A 26,200-nucleotide genomic window follows, 5' to 3' on the forward strand; every position below is an offset into this window, starting at 1 on the left:
TCAGTGAAAAAGAATTTCCTGGTGTCACCTCGTAGTTTCCCGCCCCTGATTTTCAACGGATGCCCTCTTGTTGTCGTGGGACCCTTAAAAAAGAAGATATCTTCCTCCGCCTCGATGCGGCCCGTAAAATACTTGAACGTCTCGATCATGTCCCCCCTCTCTCTGCGCTCCTCGAGCGAGTATAGCTGTAATTTGTCAAGCCGTTTTTCGTATGGTAGATCCTTGAGTCCCGAGACCATCCGGGTGGCCATTCTTTGCACCGACTCCAGTCTCAGCACATCCTTGCGATAATGCGGCCTCCAGAATTGCACACAGTATTCCAGGTGGGGCCTCACCATGGATCTATACAATGGCATAATGACTTCCGCCTTACGACTGACGAAACCCCTTCGTATGCAGCCCATGATAAAGAAAGGAACTCCAATGAAGAGGGGAAGGACTTAGTAAAGAGGAAGATAGAGGGACTTAACCTTTGCTGGCTAGTCATATTTATTATATCTGTAAATCAGTCCATGCTTAAATCTTGAATTCCCTTCTTATTAATACAGAGAGATAGGTGTTTGGTCAGCTTTTTAGTCAGATGGAACTGGGGACTACATCAAGCTTCCCATTCTTTTTCCATGATTATGACAAATATTTCTAACTTTTTTTACACTCATTCAGCACACTCCCTAACACAACAGCAGCTTTAAAAAATTGCAACAACCCAAAATTATATAAAACAGCTAGAAATCCCTCAAAACAAATATCAAATGACATTTAAGATTAGAAAATTTATACAGTCTTGTTGACTTTTCAGAAAGTCCGCTTTCTCTCCACAGTTTCTTGGTAGGCTATGAATCTTTTCAAGTTCATTTTCACATTATCCAATACACAGAGCTGCTCTGGGCTATAGTTCCCTTTGGCTTCTTTCCGTATCTTCACTTTGAAGACTGGTTGAAAATGCTTAAGCATTTGTAGCAATTTAATCTGGAATGATGCCTCTTCAGCCTCCTTCCCATCTGCAAAGACATCAAAGAGGGCATCCAGAGCTTCTCCAACTACCACCAGTGAAGAATCATTGGTAGCAACATCAAGAAGAAACTTCCCAATCATCTTAATTGTTTTGACTGTGCCGGCTTCTTTTGCCAGCACACTTCCAGTGATGCCCAGTATGTCAACAGCATTCACTTTAAAACTGATATTACTAGAACGAATGCCAGCTTCACACAGATTCATCAGCTGCTCAGGGGTCATACACTGGGATATCTTTTTTGAAGCCATTGTCTGCAGCAGAGCCCTCACAGCACTGCTTACGGCTTCCAGGAATTCATCTTGCTTTGAACAATCTGTCTGAGAAAAGATAAGGTGTGAGAGGTGCTGTGCAAGTGCCTGAAGAGCTGAAGCTCCACCAAGCGACTCCACATCCAGTACGGACAGAAGACTATGAAGGCACGTCAGGGCTCTGCACTGGACTTTGTTCATTTCTTTGATTAATGGCTTCCAAGCTGTATTCCTCCTACAAATGTCCACTGCAGCTTCACTGGGAAAAGATGTTTTTTCAAAAATCTTTTCTGGTATGAGGTGGTTCATGAGTGCTGTATGAACTTCAGCAGAGAGACATAGTGGAGACATGAGCTGACCAATGCCCTCATTCAGAGAGTTTTCCATACATATATCACTCTCATCACTGCTGGACAACTCTTCCCATTCATCATCAGATAAATCTGCCAGCAGTGCCTTTATGAGGAAATATTCCATTGCACCCCCTGGACACATCATAGCAGACTCTACCATCTGAAGTGACGGGGCATCCAAAGTAGTCAGGAGATCTGGGTTATCTTCAGTCACGGTCTGTAAACAATATGCTGCTGAAACAGATAGTTCTATATTTGTAGAAAATCTCTTCAAACACTGTAATATGATGTCCACACAGCCTTCTTTGTTAAAGATAGACAAAGCTCTGCTACTGCTTTCACACAAGTTCCAAAGTAGATTAATTGCTTCATTGGCTGTATCTTCAGTGTAGTTTTTGGTCAGCTTTTTCTGAGATGAGATCATGTTTGTGTCTAATCCAGCACTACACTCTCTCAAAAGCGCAACAAGAGGCGTCATGACATCCTGGGTTACCATGTCATCACAAACCTCAAAACACCCACAAGCACTGAGGTTCCGAAGTGCTCCTGCTGCTGTTTCTCGCACAGCTAGACATTTGTCCAGCAACATTGGACCCAAACACTTAACGGCATCTTTTTGTATAAATGATGGGATGATTTGTTTTTGCTGAACAAGTTTTGAAATGCTGACACAAGCATATTCTCTCACTTCGGAACTAGGACTTTGCAGTTTTTCCAATAATTCCGAAGCTGTCAGGCAGCCCATCTCCAACTCTTCCGCCTCATCTTTCTCTTGAACCACCAGCCGACCCCGATCTCCTTTTCCGGGACTAAAACCACCAAAAGGCAAGCTGGTAGGAGCGAAGTTTTGTCTCCTAAACTTCTTCCGACCTTTGCTTTTCCCCATGCCGCTAGATGCGGGCGGCTCCTTGTTCTAGGAAAAGCTGGAGGACGGGGGAACACATGGGAAACCAAAGAGGGGCAGATCAACAGTTCGAGAGGCGACTCCGAGCTATGGGAGTCATGGTATTCCAGAAGGGCTCCCAGATTTGCTGTTAATGCAGTTATATATGCCACTAAATCACCACGCTGGCTTTGTAGCAGTTTATAAATAATCAAATCGAATTAAAATCTAATTAGGTACTTTGAACTTCCTCTCTGTCCCAAACAGGGTCACAATCTAACTATAGTACCTAAGAAAAATATTTACTTATATGACAGAGGTATATAAAAATAGGAAAAGAGAGAAAAGTACTTTAGGGAAAACTTCAAAACATTAGTATCAAAGAACACCACCTTTAGTCTCAATCAAATAAGCCTTGAAATGTAGCAATCCTGGAAGAAAAGTCCATAGTCAGTATTGAGAAAGACATGGGGGAAGCCACTGCTTGCCTTGGATCGATAGCATGGGGTGTTGCTACTCTTTGGGTTTTGGCCAGGTACTAGTGACCTGGATTGGCCACCATGAGAACAGGCTACTGGACTTGATGGACCATTGGTTTGACCCAGTAAGACTATTCTTATGTTCTTGTGGAAGGTTTCTCCCAAATGTAGAGAGATGGTTCATCCTCTCTCAAGCCAGGAAGACAATCTCTATGGTGTATCACACATCCCAATATCACCAGGTGTGTGAACTATTTGGAAACGGGGCACACTTATGAAAAAAGGGGTCCTATTTCTGATGGTGCTCCAAAGAATCGCACATGTGCAATATTTGCCAAGAGGACATGCTGTTACTGGCAAACAAAATACACCAAGGGGCAGATTCTGTATAGGACACAGGTCTCAGCAGCTGCCTAAGAAGTGGCTGAGAATTACATACCCATACAGAATCGCGTCTGCCCTAACGGACAGATGCCTATCCGCCCCGATTCTCTAACGCCCATGTCACTGGTGCCACTTAGAGAATCGCATTGCCATCAGCTGATTGTAGCAAGGAAATTCCCCTGCCATGATTAGCTGAGTGGCTGCAACAGAGAACTCTTTCCCCCCCCCCCCACCGCGAAGTCCCCAAACCGGGGATAACAAACCCCCATGCATACACATACATACTCACACACATGCATAACCCATTCTCACTAAATGTGATTCTCCTGAACACCGATGGGACCCTAGGGTGACAACGGGCAAAGAGCAGCAGGAGCAGAGAAAGGTAGGGACAGTAAAACAGTGACAGCAGGAAGAGCGTAACCATAGTATAGAAAATTAGTGGAGAAGTAACAGGTGAGGAGATGGCAAACCATATTAAGTACAATATCAAGCCTCATGGAAACAGCAACAAAGCTACCATCATGTACATGCATACAATAAGTGTCAAACAGTGAGCTGCAAAACCCGCTCCCACAGTCCGCAGTAAGTCTTTCATAGCTCCTGAGAGCGGGGCGAATAAGAGTCCAAAGTGGGCTTGTTTCTTCATCAAGGCGATCCACATTGGGTAGGAAGGAGTCCCCTCGGAGGCCCACTCCTTCAAAATGAGCTTTTTCCCCAGTAACAGAGCATGCAAAACAAATTTCTGAGAAGACACATCCATACCATCTGAACCAGGACCTGCATATCCCCCAACAATAACGCTGGTCCGTTCCAGGGCATAACACAGTTAAGGCCTGTAAGCAACAGCATACAGGTTCCCAAAAGTGCATTTTAGGGCAATCGAAAAAGGAGTGGAGGAAAGTCCCCTGTTGAAGTTTGCATTTAGTACAGGTACTATCAGGCCAGAGGCCCACTGCGTGCCCCTGAGAACGGGTAATGTACGCCCTATGTAAGTTTTGAACTGGGTCTCTTGCAAAGACACCGCTTTAATATGGGAGTAGAGCGTCTGAAAAAGCAGTTGCAAGTCATGTGGTGAGACCCCCAGCCCCAGTTCAGCAGACCACTCCCTGGCCAAGAAAGTTAAGCTCCCCTCCCCCCGATAATCCCTACCTCAACATACCAGGTAGAGATCCTATTAAAGAAAGTGGTAATGGAAAGAAATATCAGGTCTAATTTTCCATACACCTAGCGGTCCCCATGGGTCCAATGCAGAGAATAATAATAATGTTGAATCTGGGTGTGCGTGTAGGAATGAGTAATGGGTAAGTGCCAAGCAATTCGCATTTGATCAAGGGAAGGGGAAAGCCCCCCCCTAGTTGCAAGACATGACCCAATGTCGTATCCTGGACCTCGTGACCCAGAAGTCCTGCCAGCCCACGCAAGCCCAGTGCAAAATCAGGGTTATAAAGGAGGAACAAAAAATGTGATACAGTGGGCAGTCGATCCTGTTGCACTCGCCACCACTGCCAAGCCTTCTGAAAGGGCAATAAGAACGGAAAAGAGCCAGCAGTAAGCCTCCCCATGGCCCCCTCCCCTCCCATGAATAAAAGAAGAAAAAGAGCCAGGCAGGTAACAATCATGTAACAGGTTCGATGGGGAGTAACGCCGGGAGGACATCAAGTGCTTGTGTATCCATCTGAGGAGTGCTACAGCATTTTAAAGTCGAAGGTCTGGGAAACCGAGGCCCCCTTGTTCTTTGTTTTAGGACAATTTCAAGAAACTGATGCGGGCCACCCGACCACCTCAAATAAAAGCTCTAATGACTGACTGGTAAAGTCTCTTGTCTGTACGGGTAATCCAGACCAGGATAGTTTGAAGCGGATATAACTATTTTGGAAACAATAACAAGTGCGACTCTGCCCATCAGGGAGCAGAGGATCTTAATTATTCCTAAGGTAGCTGTAATGTTGGTGGCATATAGTTTACCAGGATCTGTGTACAGCATAATGCCCAAATATTTCAATTTCCGAGGGACAATGCCTAGGTTGTTGGACCATTGCGCCATACATCAAAGAGGGAATTGAATCTACTGGGAAGAACATGCCACAACTGACGGATAAGTTAAAGTCTCTATGGGTCAAAATTCCAGGAACAAATGGACTGGAAACGAAAATTGGCATCTACTACCGACCCCCAGGGCAGTCCGAAGAAATTGACAGAGAAATGATGCACGAGATTAAACGCAACTGCAAGGGAGACAATGCAGTTATCATGGTGACTTAAACTATCTGGGAATAGACTGGAACCTAGGCACCTCCGGCTGCATTAGAGAGACCAAGTTCTTGGATGCTGTAGGTGATTGCTTCCTGGAATAACTTGTCAAGGAAAATACTAGAGGAAATGCAATTCTGGACTTAATTCTAAATGGCCTGTGAGGACCAGCACAAGATGTAGAAGTAGAAGGGATGCTGGGAAACAGCGATCACAATATGAGCCACTTCGATCTGGACGCAGGGGATAAACATCGGTCCAAAACGACAGCCATGGCACTAAACTTCCGAAAAGGGAATTGCAAAGGGATGAGACTCATGGTACGGAAGAAGATTAAGAGGAGGATAAGCACTGTAAAAACGCTAGAGCAAGCTTGGTCCCTTTTTAAGGATACAGTCACCGAGGTGCAAAAGCTATATATACCACGTATCAACAAAGGATCAAAGACGAAAAAGAACAAAGAGCCGGCGTGGCTCACTAGCGGTGAAGGAAGCAATCATAGAAGAAGAAGATGACGGCAGAAAAGGGCTACAGCCCATCGTTTGCCCACTCTGCTTACCCACCCCCTGTCTATGCCCTAATGACCCAATTTTCTCATCTTGACCCTCGTAGGGATCCCACATGGGTATCCCATTTATTCTTAAAGTCTGGCACACTGTCTGCCTCGATCACCTGCACTGGAAGCTTGTTCCAATGATCAACCACTCTCTCTGTGAAGAAATACTTTCTGGTGTCGCCATGAAATTTTCCTCCCCTGAGTTTGAGTGGGTGCCCTCTTGTGGCCGAGGGTTCCTTGAGAAAGAAAATATCATCTTCCACTTCGACACGTCCCGTGAGGTACTTAAATGTTTCGATCATGTCTCCCCTCTCCCTACATTCCTCGAGAGTGTAGAGCTGCAATTTGTTCAGTCTCTCTTCATACGAGAGACCCTTGAGCCCCGAGATCATCCTGGTGGCCGTCCGTTGAACCGATTCAAATCTGCACACATCTTTACTGTAATGTGGCCTCCAGAATTGCACACAGTATTCCAGATGAGGTCTCACCATGGCCCTGTACAACGGCATTATCACTTCAGGCTTTCGGCTGACGAAACTTCTATTGATACAACCAAATATCTGCCTTGCCTTAGATGAAGCCTTCTCCACTTGATTGGTAGTTTTCATGTCTGCACTGATGTTTACTCCTAAATCTCGTTCTGCTGAAGTCTTAATTAAAGTTTCTCCGTTCAAGAAGTACGTCCTGCATGGATTTCCGCTTCCGAGGTGCATGACCTTACATTTCTTAGCATTGAAGCCTAGCTGCCAGGTTGAGGACCAACTTTCCGATGTAAGCAGGTCCTGCGCCATATAATTCTGTAAACTGCATTCACTTACTATATTACATAGTTTGGCGTCATCGGCGAATAGTGTTGTTTTACCTTGAAGCCCTTGAGTCAGATCCCCTATGAATATGTTGAAAAGGAGTGGACCCAGGACCGAGCCTGCGGCACTCCACTGGTCACCTCCGATGTTTTAGAGAGGGTACCATTAACCACCACCCTCTGAAGTCTGCCACTCAGCCAATCATTGACCCATGCAGTTAGTGTCTCTCCTAACCCCATCGATTCCATCTTGCTTAGCAGCCTGCGGTGTGGGACACTGTCAAGAGCTTTACTGAAGTCCAGGTACACGACGTCCAAAGACTCTCCCAAGTCCAACTTTCTTGTTACCCAGTCAAAGAAGCTGATGAGATTGGATTGGCAGGACCTACCCTTGGTGAATCCATGCTGACTGGGATCCCGAAGATTCCCTTCATTCAAGATCGTGTCCAATTTGCTTTTAATTAGTGTTTCCATGAGTTTGCACACTATTGATGTGAGACTCACCGGTCTATAATTCGCAGCCTCTGCCCTGCAACCCTTTTTATGCAGAGGAACGACATTAGCTAATTTCCAGTCCAGGGGATCTTTCCCCTTACTTAAGGAGAAATTGAATAGTTCAGCCAACGGTTTCGCCAGAGACAAGAAAACTTCGTTTAAGGAATGGAAAGGGAAAAAACAGACGAAAACTGGAGCAAACACAAACAACATCAACGTAGGTGCTATAAGGCGGTAAAAAGGGCCAAAAGAGACTACGAGGAAAAAATAGCCAAGGAGGCGAAGAACTTCAAGCCGTTCTTTCGATATAGTAAGGGGAAACCTGCGAAGGAAGCGGTGGAACCGTTGGATGACCATGGAATTAAGAGAGCGGTAAAGGAAGATAAAGCAATCGCCGACAAACTGAACACATTTTTTGTGTCTATTTACTGAAGAAGATGTACACAGCATACCGGAACCCATCAGTCTAAATGCTGGAAACGAAGACGGAAAGCTGACAGGTTTGACGGTCAATCTAGAAGAGGTATGCAAGCAGATTGATGGGATTAAGAGCGATAAATCCCCGGGACCGGATGGCATCCATCCGAGGGTCATCAAGGAACTAAAAGGGACCATAGCTGAAATGCGTCAGCTAATAGCCAATCTGTCGATCAAATCAGGAAATATTCCGGAAGACTGGAAGGTGGTGAATGTTACACCGATCTTCAAGAAAGGTTCGAGAGGAGATCCGGGAAACTACAGACCAGTGAGTCTGACCTCTGTACCGGGAAAGATGGTAGAGTTGCTGATAAAGGACCACATCATTGATCACCTTGATGAACACGGGCTGATGAGGACCAGTCATCACAGTTTTAGCAAAGGCAGATCGTGTTTGATGTACTTGTTGCACTTCTTTGAGGGAGTAAACAGACAGATAGACATGGGCGACCCGGTCGACATTGTATATCTGGATTTTCAGAAGGCGTTTGACAAGGTTCCGCATGAACGACTACTTTGGAAAATTGTAAGTCATGGAATCGAGGGTGAAATACATGGATTAGAAACTGGCTGGAGCATAGGAAACAGAGTGGGAATAAATGGACAATACTCTGACTGGAAAAGCATCACGAATGGAGTGCCGCAGGGTTTGGTGCTTGGACCTATGCTCTTCAACATATTTATAAATGATCTGGAAATTGGTATGACGAGTGAGGTGATTAAATTTGCGAATGATACGAAGTTATTCAGAGTAGTGAAGACGCAGGAGGATTGCGAACATCTGCAACGTGACATAAACACGCTCGAGAAATGGGCCGCGAAATGGCAGATGAGGTTCAACGTGGATAAGTGTAAGGTGATGCATGTCGGTAACAAAAATCTTATGCACGAATACAGGATGTCAGGGGCGGTACTTGGAGAGACCCCCAGGAAAGAGACCTGGGAGTACTGGTCAACAAGACGATGAAGCCGTCCGCCCAATGTGCTGCGGCGGCAAAAAGGGCAAACAATGCTGAGAATAATTAAGAAGGGAATCACGAACAGATCAGAGAGAGTTGTCATGCCACTGTACTGGGTCATGGTGCGCCCTCACCTGGAGTACTGCATCCAGCACTGGTCGCCGTACATGAAGAAGGACACAGTATTACTTGAAAAGGTCCAAAGAAAGAGCGACTAAAATGGTAAAGGGGCTGGAGGAGTTGCCGTACATTGAGAGATTAGAGAAACTGGGCCTCTTCTCCTTTGAAAAGAGGAGACTTGAGAGGGGACATGATAGAAACATTCAAGATACTGAAGGGAATAGACTTAGTAGATAAAGACAGATTGTTCACCCTCTCCAAGGTAGGGAGAACGAGAGGGCACTATTTAAAGTTAAAAGGGGATAGATTCATCAAACGAAAAAGAGGGTTCCAAGATGGCAGCAGCTTACCTTCGGCATCTCTGAGGTTGATCTAAGCAGGAGCAATTTTTCTTGTTTCCCAGCGTTTCCTCACCGTGGCGAGTATGCCACATTCAAAACAAAAGAGAGCTGTTCATGCCGAGCCCACTTCAGCACAAACTTCTACTCCCTCACAACGCTCCATGTTTGAGTTCGTCAGAGTGGCTCCCTCAACTATTGGTGCAGAGTCCAGCAGCTCCCCAGCTGGAGAGAGGCTGGGGCTTTGAACTGGGAGATTTCTCTCCCCCCCCCATGTCCGAGCCACCGCAGCCCTCTACGTTCATCGCGGCTGAGCCGGGTGTGTCTCCCGATGTGACTTCCTTGAGGGAGACCCCGGCAACAGGGGCTGTAGCTGCGCGAAAACTGCTGGAGGGAGGAGAGATCATGGAGATAGCTCCTCAAGAAAGAAAATCGGCATTGGAGAGCATTTAGGAGGCTCTCATGAAGATCAATAGTACAGTTTCTGACTCTTCTAGAGAAATTGCAGCACTCGTGAGTACAATTAATGCCTTGGGGGAAAAACTGCAAGGTACTACAGAACTATTTAATAAGGAAATTTCTCAAGTTTCTGATCTACAGAACCTATCTTCAGATCTGGTTAAAGACAAACTAAAATTGAACAGGAAAATAGAACAATTGGAAAATTACAATAGAAGATTAAAAGTGTGGATTCTCAATTTTCTTCAAGCTACTGGAGTGTCTCCTATAGAAATGCTAACATAAGAAGTACCTCTGCTGGGTCAGACCTGAGGTCCATCGTGTCCAGCAGTCCGCTCGCACAGCGGCCCAACAGATCCAGGACCTGTGTAGTAGGACCTTATTGAAGTTTTAAAATACTCATCTGATTTAATTCCACTAGTTAACCAGGTATACTATATTCCTTCAAAGAAACAGATAGGAGCCACTCCTGAACTAGGAACAATTAAATCTTACGGAAATATTAGTCATCAATTACAGATTCCATAGAGAGAGCTACATTATTAGTTTCTTTTGTTTTTGAGCAAGACGCAAATTCCCTTTTGAGATTATATTTTCTGAACTCTCAACTACCATTTCTGGGGAGAAGGGTTTGGATATACCCAGATGTTGCAAGACAAACACAAGAGTGACGTAAACTTTTTCTAGCAATGGGAACTGAGACTGTGACACTGGGTGCATCCTTTTTACTTGCCTGTCCATGTAAATGTTTAGTTAAATACCTTGCAGTTAAATATGTTTTTTATTTAGCTGAACACTTGTGCGCATTTCTTGATTTGAAGAAGTTGTCTATTGGTAGTGTTAATTAATGTAATAAAGGGAACCTTCTGCTAAGCCTAGTCCATATTACTTATTACGTTGTTATTATTGTTGTGTCTCTTCACATTTTCCAGGAACTCTCCAATCATGGATTGTGGTCTAAGAAGGCTTTAATAATTCTTTTTTTTTTTTTCTTTTTTCTTGGGATTTACTTTGTATTGTAATGCAGCTGTTTTTCTTAAGCAAGGTTATCTTGTGTTAATTTTGAAAATTCAATAAAGATAAAGTTTAAAAAAAAGGGGGGGGATAGATTCCGTACAAACGTAAGGAAGTTCTTCTTCACCCAGAGAGTGGTGGGAAACTGGAAAGCTCTTCCGGAGGCGGTTATGGGGGAAAACACTCTCCAGGGATTTAAGACAAAGTTGGATGGGTTCCTATTAAACCAGTACGTAAACAGGTAAGGCTTATCTCAGGGAACTGGTCTTTGACCTGGGGACCATCACAGGAGTGGACTGCTGGGCTCGATGGACCACTGGTCTGACCCAGCAGCAGCAAATTCTTATGTTTTTATCAGAAGGAGTTTCCCCCCCAACTTGTAAACCCAACTAGGGGGAATATGCATGAAATTCTTAGTGAGGCTGGTCAAATACAGAAATCCAGCTTACCGGTTACTGAAGAGGCAACCTGCGAATCGGACAAAAAAACAGATGGGTGGGCATTCAGCATCTAGAGAAGATATATAAGAAGGAAGATTACCAGAGGTAAGAAACCTAATCTTTCATTCTTGTACAATCTTTCTGGATGCTGAACGGATGGGACGTATCAAAGCCATCCTAAAACTCAGGGGTTTGCTGTAGTTGCCACTACTGTCCGTATTTCTACTCTTGAATGAGGGACACCGCTTCTGGCAGTACTGCCTTTGCCCTGATAACCGGCCAACCCTTGTTGCTGCCACACGAGCAGTGAGTTGGCCTTGGCTGGGGAACCATTTCACTTGTGGCCTAGTGTATCCAGTTTGATCCCAGCTGGAGGGCATTTTAACTCTGGCTAGGCTGATTGCGGGCTAGTTGATAGCTCTCGATATCGCTCCGGGTTCTTCTTTCCGCTCCTGGGTTCATTCAGGTGGAGGACTGGGCTGGTGGTTGAATAAGCTACCTCAGTGCCTGAGGCTGTTACTCTCCTTGAGATGCTGTGGGACAGGCACTTGTCACTGTACAGAGTAGTATCTGGTTATAAGGGGATGCTTTGCCTCTCCTCTCCTCTGGCATTATTCTTGACTGTGGTCAACAGTGTGGCCTCTGCTGTCCTAGGGACTTGGTACTTACATTACATTACATTAGTGATTTCTATTCCGCCTGTGCCTTGCGTTTCTAGGTGGATTACAATTTAGAAGATGTCTGGACATTTCCAGTAGAATTGCATAACAAGGAAGTGAGAAGGCTTCAGTCAGATGGGGAATCTTCATTGATCATAAGTCCAGGCGGGCTGCCCTGGAACCTTCCGAGGGGAGTAGGTCTGGTTTATGATGAGGCTCATGGGGTTTGCCATCAGCCAAGGACCATTGCCAGACATGTTGGTTGCATTCAACAGGAGGTTATTTGAAGCCTGGTAATAGCATTAGGCTGCTTTGCACTCATACTATTCATGGAGAGACACTGTAGCTGGGGGTTTCCACAGCATGGTGCTCTTAGGATTGCTCCTTCTCACGTAGGCTAGAGGGGTTACCCTCTGTATGTTCATAGGATATGTAATTTCTGGGTGTCGTATCTCCTTAGATATGTGCTGCAGGGCAGGTTTTCCGTTCACTTGTTTATTTCCCTCCCTACGTTTGGACTGCTTTTGTACATCCCACTTCTCTGGATTCATCTGCTGATGATGACAAGGAATGTAAAATGATGTCCTTAACTGATAATTTTCTTTGCTTTACTCACAGCAGATGAATCCAGAGCCCCATTCTGGTGTGGGATTGGTCGCTCTCAGCAGTCTGGGCTTGCATTTAGGCTAAAATTGCAGTCTCGAATTTGGGGCATCATTGGGGTGCATGTGACAGAAGAAGTTCCATAGGCGTCCTATGTCTCATGTGTTTAATGCAGTTGAGTGATTTATATGATTTACTTTTATATGCTTTTTCAACTGCTTTGAGAAGACTTATACTGATTTGCCAGGAGGAGGTTGCATCCAAGATATACCCAAGGTCAATTCAGTTCTCTCTAGCTGCCCCTGCTGGTTGATGGACGTTATCCCACTTGTCTGGATTCATCTGCTGTGACTAAAGGAAAGAAAATTATCATCTCTCACCAAACTTATAAATTCCGCCCTACTTTCAGGCCTATTTTCTACAGAAATGGGACACATTGCCTTATCCCCTCTATTGAAAAAAGCTGATCTAAACCCCTCCACACCATCCAGCTATCGCCCAATAGCCAACATTCCTCTCCTGACCAAGATGCTGGAGTCCATCATAGCCACCCAACTCTCATCCTATCTTGAGAGATTCTCCATTCTCCTATCCTACCAACATGGCTTCAGACCCAACTTTAGCACCGAATCCCTTTTGGCCTCATTAATTTCAAAGGTCCAACAACTTCACTCCTGCAACAAGTTCACTGTCCTACTTCAATTCGACCTTTCTGCAGCTTTCAACATTGTCCATCATGACATACTAATCCTCCAACTTTCTGAAATTGGCATAAACTCCACAGTCTTAGATTGGTTCTCAAAATTCTTACGTTCCCGCTCCTACTTCGTTAACATGAATGGCACCTCATCCTCCCCTTGGAAACCGATTTGCGGAGTTCCTCAGGGTTCACCTCTATCCCCGATTCTTTTCAATGTTTATATGTCCTCCCTGAAACTCCTCCAACTATCCCCCTTGGAGACACTTTACACTTACGCCGACGACATCCTTCTCCTCCTCGAGACGACTCTAACCTCACCAACCTCTCTGATAACATCTCTTCTTGTATAACGAATCTCCAATCCTGGGCTCACACCGTTCAAATGAAACTAAACGAGACCAAAACAAACCTACTTTGGCTCGGCTCAAAATTAGATCAGCTCCCCACCCTCATCCACTATCCTCTGGCACCAAACCGCAGCTTGAGCACTCAAAAGCAAAGTTCTGGGAATCATCATTGACTCTACACTGTCTTTCAACGATCACCTCAACTCCTTGGTAAAAAAATGCTTTTTCAATCTTCACATGTTAAGGAAAGTAAGATCCTGCTTCCACCAACAACACTTCGCTGTCCTTGTTCAATCAATTATTCTATCCAGACTGGATTACTGCAACTCCATCTACTTAAGCCTAACAAAAGAAAAGTATTCTCAGACTTCAGCGGATTCAGAACACCGCGGCTAAATTAATCTTCGCAAAAAGCAAATTCGACCACGTCTCCCCGCTTCTGTCTAAGCTTCAATGGCTCCCAGTTATCCTCAGGGTTCACTACAAATGCGCCTGTCTAGCCTTCAAATCTCTACACGGCATCCTTCCTCCCCTTTTTCCACTATCTTGGCTCTCCCCGAATCCTAACTCCACCAGATCCACTCAAAAATTCAAACTATCCTTCCCCTCTTTAAAAGGCATATCCCATACAGGAAAACTTGGGACATCCCTCCTCTTCAGGATCACCGAGCTGTGGAACAGCTTTACTGCCCCTCTTCGGAGTTCAACCTCCCTCCAACACTTCCGAAAACATTTGAAAACTTGGCTTTTCTCTAAAATGTAACTACTCCCTCCCTCTCCATGATACTAAGTCCCCTCTTTCTTTCTTTTTTTACTAAGCCCTTCTTTCCATTGGAGTTACTTTCTATATTAATTCCTGTAAACTGTGTCGAGCTCCACTTCTGTGGAGATGATGCGGTATAGTTTAGTTTAGTTTATCAGGTAAGGACATAATTTTACATTGGTACATAGTCCATCATACAAGCAGCAGTAGCAGCAGCGCTTACTATCCCAGCACAGTCCAGGTAGTGATGAGATGGGTCAGGGGAGGAGGCAAGTGAGACCCTGAAATTATGTGGACGGACAGTGGCAACAATCAGTGCCACTACCCGCATAGCTAACTGGGTAAGTAAGACCGCTTAAATACTAGTCCTAACTATGTCCAATTAGCTATGTGGGTACTGCACTGAAAACCAACTGTACCCACATAACGTCCAGCCATCACTGATGAAACAGATTTTTCATGCCGGTGCCCGGATATGGCCCAATATTGACTATCTGGGACTAATCTAAACATAGAAACATAGAATATGACGGCAGAAAAGGGCTGTAGCCCATCAAGTCTGTCCACGCTAATGACCCACCCCCAGACTTCACCCGGCTAGAGATCCCACATACATATCCCATTTCTTTTTGAAATCGAGCACGCTGCTGGCGTTAATCACCTGCAATGGAAGTTCATTCCAATGATCGACTACCCTTTCGGTGAAGAAATACTTCCTGGTGTCGCCATGAAATTGCCCACCTTTGATTTTCAGCGGATGACCTCTTGTGGTTGAAGGTCCTTTAAGAAAAAAGATATCATCTTCCACCTCGATGCGGCCCATGATATATTTAGAAGTCTCAATCATGTCCCCCCTCTCTCTACGTTCCTCGAGCGAGTATAGTTGCAGTTTATTCAGTCTTTCCTCATATGGGAGGTTCTTGAGTCCCGAGACCATCCTGGTGGTAATTCGCTGAACCGACTCAATTCTCCGCACATCTTTTTGATAATGTGGTCTCCAGAATTGAACACAATATTCAAGATGAGGTCTCACCATGGATCTGTACAGGGGCATTATGACTTCGGGCCTCCGGCTGACGAAACCTCTACGGATGCATCCCACCATTTGTCTAGCCTTGGATGCAGCTTTCTCCACCTGCTTGGTAGTTTTCATGTCTGCACTAATGATTACTCCCAAATCACGTTCTGCCCTAGTCCTAGCTAAGGTCTCACCATTCAGAGTGTAAGTTCTGCATGGGTTTTTGCTGCCGAGGTGCATGACCTTACATTTTTTGGCATTAAAGCCCAGCTGCCAAGTCGAGGACCAATGTTCCAATAAGAGCAGGTCCTGCTCCATACTGTCGGGTAAGGTGCTGTTATCTACTATGTTGCATAGTTTGGCGTCGTCTGCGAATAGTGTTATTTTTCCTTGAAGCCCTTGAGTCAGGTCTCTTATGTATATTTTGAAAAGGATCGGTCCCAAGACTGATCCCTGTGGCACTCCACTGGTCACCTCCGATGTATTGGAGGGGGTACCGTTAACCACCACCCTCTGGATTCTACCGCTTAACCAGTCATTGACCCATGTCGTCAATATCACTCCCAATCCCATCGAAGTCATCTTGCTCAACAATTTGCGGTGCGGGATGCTATCAAAAGCTTTGCTGAAGTCCAACTACACGACGTCTAGAGACTTCCCCATATCCAGTTTCCTTGTAACCCAGTCAAAGAAGCTGATCAGATTGGATTGACAGGACCTTCCTTTTGTGAATCCATGCTGCTGGGGATCCTGTAGATTCTCCTCGGTCAGGATCGTATCTAATTCTTGTTTAATAAGTCTTTCCATGAGTTTGCTCACTATTGAGGTGAGACTGACCGGTCTGTAATTCGCAGCCTCCGTTCTGCAACCTTTTTTGTGCAATGGAATGACGTTAGCTGTTTTCCAGTCCATGGGGACTTTTCCGGTACTTAGGGAAAGATTGAACAGCACGGATAGCGGTTCCGCCAGGACATCACACAATTCCCTAAGAATCCTGGGGTGTAGATTGTCCGGTCCCATGGCTTTGTTCACCTTGAGTTTTGATAGTTCACCATGGACGCTGCTGGGTGTAAACTTGAAGTTTTGAAACGGGTCTTCCGAGGTTTGCCTTGCCTGCAGTTGTGGACCGGTCCCCAGCGCCTCACAAGTAAAGACTGAGCAAAAGTATTCATTTAGTAGTTTGGCTTTATCAGAATCCGTTTCTGCATAGGTCCCGTCTGTTTTCCTGAGACGTACTATCCCATCTGTGTTTCGTTTCCTGTCGCTAATGTATCTGAAGAAGGATTTATCCCCTTTTTTAATGTTTTTCGCTAGTTGTTCTTCTGTTTGAATCTTGGCCTCTCTGACTGCCGCTTTGACTGCTTTAGACCTGGTCAGATAGTCTTCTTTTGTCACCCTGTTTCCTGTATGCTTGTAGGAAATAAAAGCTTTTTTTTTTTCCTTGACAAGATCCGAGATCTCTGCAGAGAACCACTGGGGCTTGTTCTTTCTCCGTCGTTTGCGTACTGTTTTTATATAGCGGTTTGTTGCCTCATGCAAGGTGCATTTCAGGATTGACCACATAGCCTCTACATTATTGGTTTCAGCTTGGTTTTGTAGCGCCTGATGGACGAAGTCTCCCATGCGTTTAAAGTCAGTGCCCCGAAAGTCGAGGACCTTTGTTGCTGTGTTTGATCTAGTGAAGCCTATCTTGATGTTGAACCATACCATGTTGTGGTCGCTGGAGGCTAGTGTATCGCCTACCGAAACTTCTGAAACGCTTTCTACGTTGGTGAGTATCAGGTCCAGTGTCGCCTGATCTCTGGTGGGCTCCAGCACCATTTGTTTGAGTCGCGCCCCTTTTATGGAGGTTAAAAGCCTTCTGCTGCCGCTGGTAGTAGCGGAAAGTGTCTTCCAATCAGCATCGGGCATATTGAAGTCCCCTAGCAGAACCGTGTCCCCGCGTAAAGTGATGTTCTCAATGTCTTTGATTAGTTCCTGTCTTCCTGCTGTTTTGGGGGCCTGTATACTACACCCAGATACAAGCATTTTTTGTTTCCTCTGGCCAGGTTCACCCAGAGTGATTCCCCGGTGTAGTTGACATCTGTGATTCTGGTGACTTTGATGTTATCTCTAGTGTATAGTGCTACCCCACCCCCTATCCTTCCCTCTCTGTCCCGACGAAGTAAGTTGTATCCTGGTATAGCCATGTCCCACCCATGTGAGTCTGTGAACCAAGTCTCAGATATCGCTATTACATCGAGGTCGGCGTTCGTTATCTCTGTCTCTAATTCTAGAATTTTATTGCCTAAGCTGTGTGCATTAACATACATAGCCCTCCATACTTTATGTTTGCTAAGACCCTGTGTAGAATTTCCCGCCTGAGTTTGAGTGGCTTTTGTATGATTGTTTTTACTGTGTGAACTTACCTCGGTTTCAGAAATGGAGTGTCGATTCACCTCTCCTGGAAAATTACTTACTGCGCTAGTACATGAGTGGGTACCCTCCCCCAACTTACCTAGTTTAAAGCCCTTCGGAGGAGGTGGGCTAGTTGATGTCCGAAGACGTTCTTGCCTCTCCTTGTCAGGTGGAGTCAGGTAGCAGTTATCAGCTTTATAGAAAATGCTCACTGTCCCCGGCTAAATATTGACCCATAACATTTCAACAAATAATACAAGCAGGAATAAAACTAATTATGTATAAAAACTGTGATAAAAGCTTATCAAATCTAAGAATGCACAAAATAATCTAAAAGGAAACCTTTTTTAGCATCACTGCAAACTGGTATAATTCACTAATGGGTAATAGCTCACCATGACCAGCAGGTGGAGACTGAGACAAAACTTTGGCTGTAATACTAATAGCTGTGCTTCCTTCTAGTCTAACCAGTCTGTTCTCAGTCTCAGCAGGTGTGCTAGGCTGTGTGAGTCTTCCCTGAAAATGGTTAGTGTAGGCCTGTTAGAAGTTGTTTAGTAGCCTTCTTGTCCCCATTTGGTGCCGGATTGAGTTTGGGGGGACCCTTTCAGGGGTCCATCCAACCTCGGGGGAGTCATACTCGACAGGTCACGAATTGAGTCCCTCCCCCCATTTCCTCCACCTCCCCCAAAATTTTCTAGAGGGGCCTTAGCTATAAGCCTTGCCACCAATACCGGCAAGGCATATGGCTTAGAGAGCCAGTAGTCTGTTCTGACAAAAAAAAATCCTGAGGCAATGCCGGTCTGAAGGGAGCTTTCTGTTCATTATTAATGCTTTTTATTGTTAACCGGCACTTTTCTTTTAGCTAGATCGTGTATTGCACAATAAGCACTTTTAAAGGGAAAAAGTGCTCATTGTGCTCCAGACGCGAGGTCAATGCGATCGGCCTGTGCTTGCGGTGTACCAGCTGCCGTGAAAGGGAATCCTCATCAGCTTCAGGTGCCAGTGTCCAGGGATCCCCTTCGCGAGTGCCTCACACACTGACATAGGGGAAACCCAGGCTTCCCTCGTTGCCCACACAGGGATTCCCCCAGCCGCAAATGGTCAGGGAAATAAGGTTTCCCTAACCGTCAATGCTGCTGGGGACTCCCTTTCCGCTGCTGCTGGCTTGCCTATTTTAGCGGCTGGGATGGTTCAGGCTTTTCAGCTGCTACAGGCCTCAGAGGCATGTTTTTTTGGTGGGCTTTGCTCCGATTTTGGCAGGAAGCACCTCCATTTTGTTTGGAGCATCAGGTGATCTTCCCCCTGTATTGGAGAGCCAGGGGCAGGTTTCTACCGAGTCCTCCACTTTGGCAGTGAGTTCCATTGGGCCGCCAGGGGTTTTTTCCCTTGATTTTGTTTTCACCTTGTATAAGACTTATCTTCAGGCGGCCGGGGGTCCTGCTTCCGCCCCAGGGATCTCGGGGGAGGGGGGATTCCCTCTGCATGCACTCCGGTTCAGCCCCCTTCAGCACCAGTTTCATCCCCGTCTCCTCCTCTCTCGTCCAAGTGGTCAAGGGTCTATTGGGATGATGACTTTTATGGTGAGCAGTTTTCTCTTTGGGAGACCTGCAGGATCCTCTGTGGGACAGATGCCACTGGCAGCGGTTTTTCAGTTCAATCAGCTAACGAGGATGCTTCAGTGGTGCACATCTTTCAGCAGGAAGAGCTCCAGGAGTTTATTCTTCACTAGTCTTTAAGCCTGTTACATTAACGGGTGCTAGAATAGATGTGTGTGTCTGTCTTTCTTTCTTTCTCTCTCCTTGGCCGCTTTCTGTCTGTCTTTCTTTCTGTCTCTCTCTCCTTGGCCTCTTTCTTTCTTTCTTTCTTTCTGTCTCTCTCTCCTTGGCCGCTTTCTGTCTGTCTTTCTGTCTCTCTCCTTGGCTGCCTTCTGTCTGTCTTTCTTTCTGTCTCTCTCTTTCCTCGGCTGTCCACCACCACCCCTTCGCTGCTCTCCCTGTCCAGTAGCAGCCCTTCTCTCTTCGTTTAACCTTCCCCCTGTGTAGCAGCACCTCTTCCCTGCTCCCCTTGTCCAGCAGTAGGCCTTCTCTCTTCCTTTTACCTCCTCACCTGTCCAGCAGCACCCCTTCCCTGCTACCCCTGTTCAGCAGCAGCCCTTCTCCCTTCATTTTATCTCCCCCTGTCTAGCAGCACCTCTTCCCTGCTCCCCCTGTCCAGCAGTAGGCCTTCTCCCTAACCTTTTACCTCCCCCCTGTCCAGCAGCAGCCCTTACCTGATCCCCCTGTCCAGCAGTAGGCCTTTTCCCTAACCTTTTACCTCCCCCCTGTCCAGCAGCACCCCTTACCTGATCCCCCTGTCCAGTAGTACCCCTTCTCCTTTCCCTGCTCCCCCTGTCAAGCATCCGCTAATTTGGGCAGCCTTGGGGCTTTTGCTAGGCCGGCCTACCTCGCAATATCGAAGTGGGCCGGCCTAGTAAATGCCCCGCAGGCTGCTGCGTTTGGTCTGGGGGTGAGAAGAGGCATCCTGGCAGCGCAGAAGTCAAACCGCCACTGCCGCTCAAGTCATCGCACGCGCCGCAAGCCTTCGCAAGCTGCTCCACGCACCGCAAGCCGCCCCACGTGCCTGAAATCAAATTCGGCACACATCACGCTGTCGGGGAACATGGCGTTGTAGGTACGCATGCGCGATTAGGGTTTTATTATAGAGGATGTCTCCTCGGTGTTCGGTTTCGAGGAAGGCATGAAGAAGCCCCCCCCCCCCCCCGTGTGGTGAACCCTCTGCTTTGGGGTTCCGTTCAGCATCCTGCTCTTTTCCTATGCATCAGGATATTCGGGATATTGTGCTTGCGCAGTGGAAAGCACCAGAGGCACCTTTACATTTTGCGCACTCTATGGCTCACCTGTATCCTATCCCAGAGGGGGGTAGGGATACCTTGAAGTCGCCGGTGGTGGACACAGTGGTCTTGGCAATCGCAAAGCGGCATACAGTGCCCGTTGGGGGCGGCTCAGCCTTGAAGGGACTCTGAGGAACATAGGTTGCTGTCCAGGCAGTGATGTGTGGCAGTCTGGTAGCTCAGGCTTGTTTTGGGTGGGCTGAACGTGTCCTTGACCTTGAGTCTGATGACTGGTCCTTGGTGGAACAGGAAGTAGCCAAAATTGAGATGGGTGTTTCTTATCTCTCTCTGATGCCATATTGCAGGCGTCGGCCAAGTCCATGGCTCTCCGGGTGGCCGCTCGTACTTTGTGACTCCGGGCTTGGGGTCAGTGGATGCGGCATCTAAAGCTAAGCTAACAAAATTTCCCTTTCGAGGGTCTTTTTTGTTTGGTGAGGATTTGGACAAGTAGGTTCAGACCTTAAAGGACTCTAAGATGTCCCATCTTCCTGAAGAACGTGCCCGCCCACCTGCGCGGAGTGACATTCCTTGGGGGTGTTTGTGTAATTTCTGCAGATATCGCCCTGCTCAAAGGGCTGCTTTTTTTCCTTCCTCTGAGTCTCCCCAGGGCCGTTTCAGTACATGCAGTCCTTTCGGGGGTTCATGTTTCCTCTGCCAGTTCCCCCAATGCCCATCCCACCCAATAACTCCTTGCCGGCGCCTCCCATGGTTCCGGTGGGCGCTCATTTGCGAGACTTACCAGGAGTAGGCCGAGATCACAACGGATCAGTGGGTCCTGGTGGTGATTCGAGACTGCTATGGTCTGGAGTTTTCCTGCTCCATGCCAGATCACTTTCTCGCTTCTCCTTGTCAGGCGGCATGGAAGAAGCTGGCCTTTCGCCAGACACTTCAAAGATTACTAGATTTGAAAGCGGTAGTATCTGTGCCTCCGCAGGAGTATGGCCGGTATTCGATTTACTTCGTGGTGCCCAAGAAAGAGGCCCAAAGTGGCCTGCCTCGGGAGTCTTGAAATTGATATAGACCGATATATCTACTAATGTACTAAATTCCAGGTTGCTGATACAGGACTGTGAATGATCAAATAAAATTCAAAACTTCTGACTTGAATCACTGGAGCCAAAAAAGGTATCCTAAGCTATTCTCGTCAAACGTTTTGAATTTTATTTGATCATTCACAGTCCTGTATCAACGAACTGAAATTTAGTACATTAGTAGATTCATCGGTCTATATCAGCAGTCTCAAACTCAAACCCTTTACAGGGCCACATTTTGGATTTGTAGGTACTTGGAGGGCCTCAGAAAATATAGTTAATGTCTTATTAAAGAAATTTCAATTTTGCATGAGGTAAAACGCTATAATTTATAAATCTTTCCTTTTGGCTAAGCCTTAATAATAATATTTTAATGCCTAGCTAAAGAGATGATCAAGAAACTTTTCTGTTACTTTTGTGATTATGATAAACATACTGAGGGCCTCAAAATAGTACCTGGTGGGCCACATGTTGCCCCAGGGTCATGAATTTGAGACTACTGGTCTATATCAATTTGAAGTCTCCTGAGGGAGGCCACTTTGGCCGAAACATGTACATATTGAGTCATTGAGCTTCTGGATAAATAAAAGGATTTATCCCAGGACAAGCAGGCATGATATTCTCACATGTGGGTGACGTCATCTACGGAGCCCCGGCGCGGACAGCTTTTCAAGCAAACTTGCTAGAACTTTCAAGTTTGCACACTGCACCACGCATGTGCTAGCCTTCTCTCCCACTAGAGGGCGCATCCCCACCTCGTGGTCCTCAGTTCAATTTCATCCGCGGAGCCAGAAGCCCTGTGGATAAATTGTGCTCGTGATAGCCTTCTGTCGCCGCGGCTGTGGACGTTTTTTCGACGCGGTCGCTGCGTTTTTGTACTCTTTCTCTTCTTTTCTTTGATTTAAAAACAAAAAAACACCTTTTTCTTTTTCGTCGCTCCGGGGGCTCCCGGTAGCCACGGCCGGGGAACCTCGTTCGTTCCCGGCTTATTTTTGGGCCTATGTCCCGGCCCGTAACGGGGTTCAAAAAGTGCGGTAAGTGTGACCGGCTCTTGTCGATCACTGACCCCCACAGGTGCTGCCTGAGGTGCTTGGGGCCCCAACACCCGACAGACTCCTGTCCGAAGTGTGGAACCTTTCAAAAAAGGGCTCTTACACGCCGAAAAGCCCGCATGGCGGAACTTTTTTCCGTCGACGTCCCGACGGGGAAGGCCTCGAGTTCGGCTTCGGCCCCGGCCTCGACCTCGGTATCGGGTCCTCCTGCCTCGCCTCGACCCTCGGTGCCCTCAAAGCAGGTTGCCTCGTCCAGCAAGGCCTCGGGTAAGTCTCCACTTCTCTCCTCAGCTCCTGGGTCTAAGAAGCCATCCTCGGGCTCTTCGTCGGCGGGGACGTCGACCTCTGCCCAGCCCAAGGTGTCTAAGGCGATAGCCCTGAGGGAATACTCGAGACCGAGGTCGCCCTCTGAGGAGCATCGCCAGGTGTTGCCACCGGATCGGACGATCCCGGCATTCCAGGACTTGCTCCGGGCATTAATTTCCTCGGAGCTGTCCGGGGCCATTGAGTCCCTGCAGCAGGCTTCGGCCTCGACTGCTTCGGTCTCGGCGGCCCCGCAGTTGGCGACCTCGGCACCGGGGCTTCGGCGGCCGAAGCGCCCTCGGCCTCGACCTTGGCTCTCCCCTCGGTCCCGACCTCGAAGAGCCAGCCTGAGGGTAGTGTACGGTCCCGGGACAAGCAGCGCCGGGTGCGCCGGATTTCCTCGTCCTCGTCTTCCAAGTCTTCCCGGGGTTCCTCGCCCTCGTGCAAGCCTCGGGCGAAGCACCGCCTGAAGAAGGCCAAAAGATCTCGGGCTTCGCCTCGTTGGCGTGGTCGCTCGACGCCTCCCGAGGGCGAGGCTTTACGAGTCGAGGAACTCCGACTCGACAACCCAAATCTTTTGAGGTCCCCGATCCGGGAGAGTTCCCGTGCCTCCTCGCCGGGGCGGAAGGGAAGGGCCTCGGTACCCCGTACCCCGGGGGGTTCCCCCAGGGGGTCTTTCAGGCGGGACCGGTCCCCGACCCCCTCGAGGTCACGGGACCGTGCCTCGTGGGGATCGGGATCCGGTATGGAATTGAGGTATTCTCGCCAAGCCTCTCCCTTCGGCTCCGCGGAGAAGTCTCGGACACCCTCTCCGCCCGCACGGACGTCTTCTTTTTCAAAGTTTGTCCATGACATGGCGAAGGCTCTGGGGGTGGACCTGTTGGCGGGGTCCCACTATACCAAAGAATTTTTGGAGGAGCAGGATCTTCCTGCCCCTCCAAGGGAATCCCCCCGCCTTCCATTAAACAAGGTCCTCCTTCAGACCTTGCTTCGGAACCTCGAGACCCCTCTTACGGTCGCGGTGGTGCCCACCAAGATGGAATCTAAATACCGGACGATTCCCCCCAAAGGTTTTGACAAGGGGCAGCTATCCCATCAGTCGCTCCTGGTGGAGTCGGCTCTCAAACGATCGCAGCCTTCCAGGGTCTCCGCTGCGGTCCCCCCTGGGAGAGAGGGGCGGACCCTCGATAAATTTGGCCGCCGACTGTATGCAAATTCTCAGATGGCGACGAGGGTCCTCAATTATGCCTTCTCCTATTCTTCCTACCTCAGAACAATGGTGAAGGACCTTCCGGAATTCCAGGGGGTGATCCCGGATTCACACAGGGACAGGTTTGCCACATTTATGTCGAACCTGTCCCAACTGCGTCTGTATCTGTTTCATGCGGTATACGACGCATTTGAGCTTGCCTCGAGGGTGTCGGCATGTGCGGTAGCGATGCGCCGGCTGGCGTGGCTGCGTACCCTCGAGATGGACCCCAACCTGCAGGAGCGCTTGGCTAATCTACCCTGCGTGGGGTCGGAATTATTCGACGACTCCTTAGAGGCGGCAACCAAGAGGCTTTCTGACCAAGAGCGCTCTCTAGCCTCACTGGTGCGCCCAAAGCCTAAGCCCGCACCTCAAAGGGCATTTAGACAGCCCCCTAGGCGGTATCCCCAGAAATCGACGCCGGCCTTTTCGAGACCTCCACCCCGACGTCCTCAAAACCAACAGGGTAGGGGAGGTCCCTCCAAGCCCGCTGCGCAAGGGGCATCCAAGCCAGCGCCGTCCTTTTGACGGGATGGGCGGCTGGGGGCTGGCCCCCGCCGCGATGTCGTCCAACCCCCTTCCCATCGGGGGTCGGCTCACGGCCTTTGCCGGGGCTTGGTCAGAGATTACGTCAGACGCATGGGTGCTCCGGACCGTCTCAGAGGGCTATTCGCTCAACTTCTCCAGGCAGCCTCCAGACATGCCTCCCGGGGCTTGCCCGCCCAATCGGAGCCAGTGGGCCCTTCTCCGAGAAGAAGCCAGGGCCTTGTTGAGCCTCCGTGCAGTCGAATTGGTACCTCCCGATCAGAAGGGCCGGGGGTTTTACTCCCGTTACTTTTTGGTCCCAAAGAAGACCGGGGACTTGCGCCCCATTTTGGACCTCCGGAAGCTCAACAAGTTCCTGGTCCGGGAGAAGTTCCGTATGTTGTCGCTTCCGATTCTGTATCCTCTCTTGGACGAGGGGGATTGGATGTGCTCCCTGGATTTGAAGGAAGCGTATACCCATGTTCCGGTGCATCCCGACTTTCGCAAGTTTTTAAGATTTCAAGTCGGGGAGTTGCACCTCCAGTACCGGGTCCTCCCCTTCGGTCTGGCTTCGTCCCCTCGGGTGTTCACGAAGTGTATGGTGGTAGTCGCAGCTGCCCTGCGCTCCCGGGGGTTGCAGGTCTTTCCCTATCTGGACGATTGGCTGATCAAGGCCCCGACCAGGGAGGGAGTTATTTCAGCGACCCAACAGACTATCTCGCTTCTTCAGGGTCTAGGGTTCGAGGTGAACTTTCCCAAGTCTCACTTGCTCCCGACTCAATCCCTCCAGTTTATAGGAGCCGTGCTGGACACTGTTCTCCTCCGAGCCTTCCTCCCCTCTCCTCGGCTGGAGGCACTGCTTCGATTGGGTCGTCAGGTTTCGCAGCTGCATGTAGTGTCGGCTCAGCGCATGATGGTGCTTTTGGGTCACATGGCATCTACGGTCCAAGTGACGCCGTTCGCCCGTTTGCATCTGAGGATGCCTCAGTGGACGTTGGCCTCGCAATGGCGTCAGGATCGCGACCCAGTATCTCGCCACTTGACTGTGACTCCGTCTTTCAGACGCTCGCTCCGTTGGTGGACCAACTCTACCAATCTGTCCGGGGGTTTGCTCTTTCGCGTTCCTCCGCATCGCAAGGTCCTGACAACGGACTCTTCGGAGTATGCGTGGGGGGCTCATCTCGACGGGCTTCGAACGCAGGGCCTATGGTCGGCTGCGGATCGTCGCTGTCACATCAATGTGTTGGAGCTTCGTGCCATTTTTCTGGCGGCTCGAGCCTTCTGTCATCTCCTGCGCGATCAAGTAGTGCTCGTCAGGACAGACAACCAGGTGGCCATGTATTATGTAAACAAGCAAGGGGGGACGGGCTCTTGGCCTCTGTGCC

At 48.2% G+C, this 26,200-nt stretch overlaps 2 protein-coding genes and 1 pseudogene across 2 annotated transcripts in view; 2 read left to right on the forward strand and 1 right to left on the reverse strand.

Moving 5' to 3' along the window:
• LOC117354686 overlaps window positions 1–26,200 on the forward strand; it is an 89,157-nt pseudogene that overhangs the window by 50,067 nt on the left and 12,890 nt on the right.
• Window positions 1–26,200, forward strand: part of LOC117354671 (zinc finger protein 729-like) — a 166,708-nt gene that overhangs the window by 841 nt on the left and 139,667 nt on the right. The window lies entirely within an intron of this gene.
• Window positions 742–2,502, reverse strand: LOC117354680 (HEAT repeat-containing protein 3-like). The gene has a single exon (XM_033932544.1). It carries the CDS (start codon window positions 2,500–2,502, stop codon window positions 796–798), a length of 1,707 nt encoding a protein of 568 aa, XP_033788435.1. The 3' UTR covers window positions 742–795.

Source organism: Geotrypetes seraphini, chromosome 2 (assembly GCF_902459505.1).
Source record: "Geotrypetes seraphini chromosome 2, aGeoSer1.1, whole genome shotgun sequence".
NCBI lineage: Eukaryota > Metazoa > Chordata > Amphibia > Gymnophiona > Dermophiidae > Geotrypetes > Geotrypetes seraphini.

Coding starts and splice junctions, on each gene's coding strand:
- LOC117354680 (XM_033932544.1), bottom strand. CDS start 2,502: ATGGGGAAAAGCAAAGGTCGGAAGAAGTTTAGGAGACAAAACTTCGCT.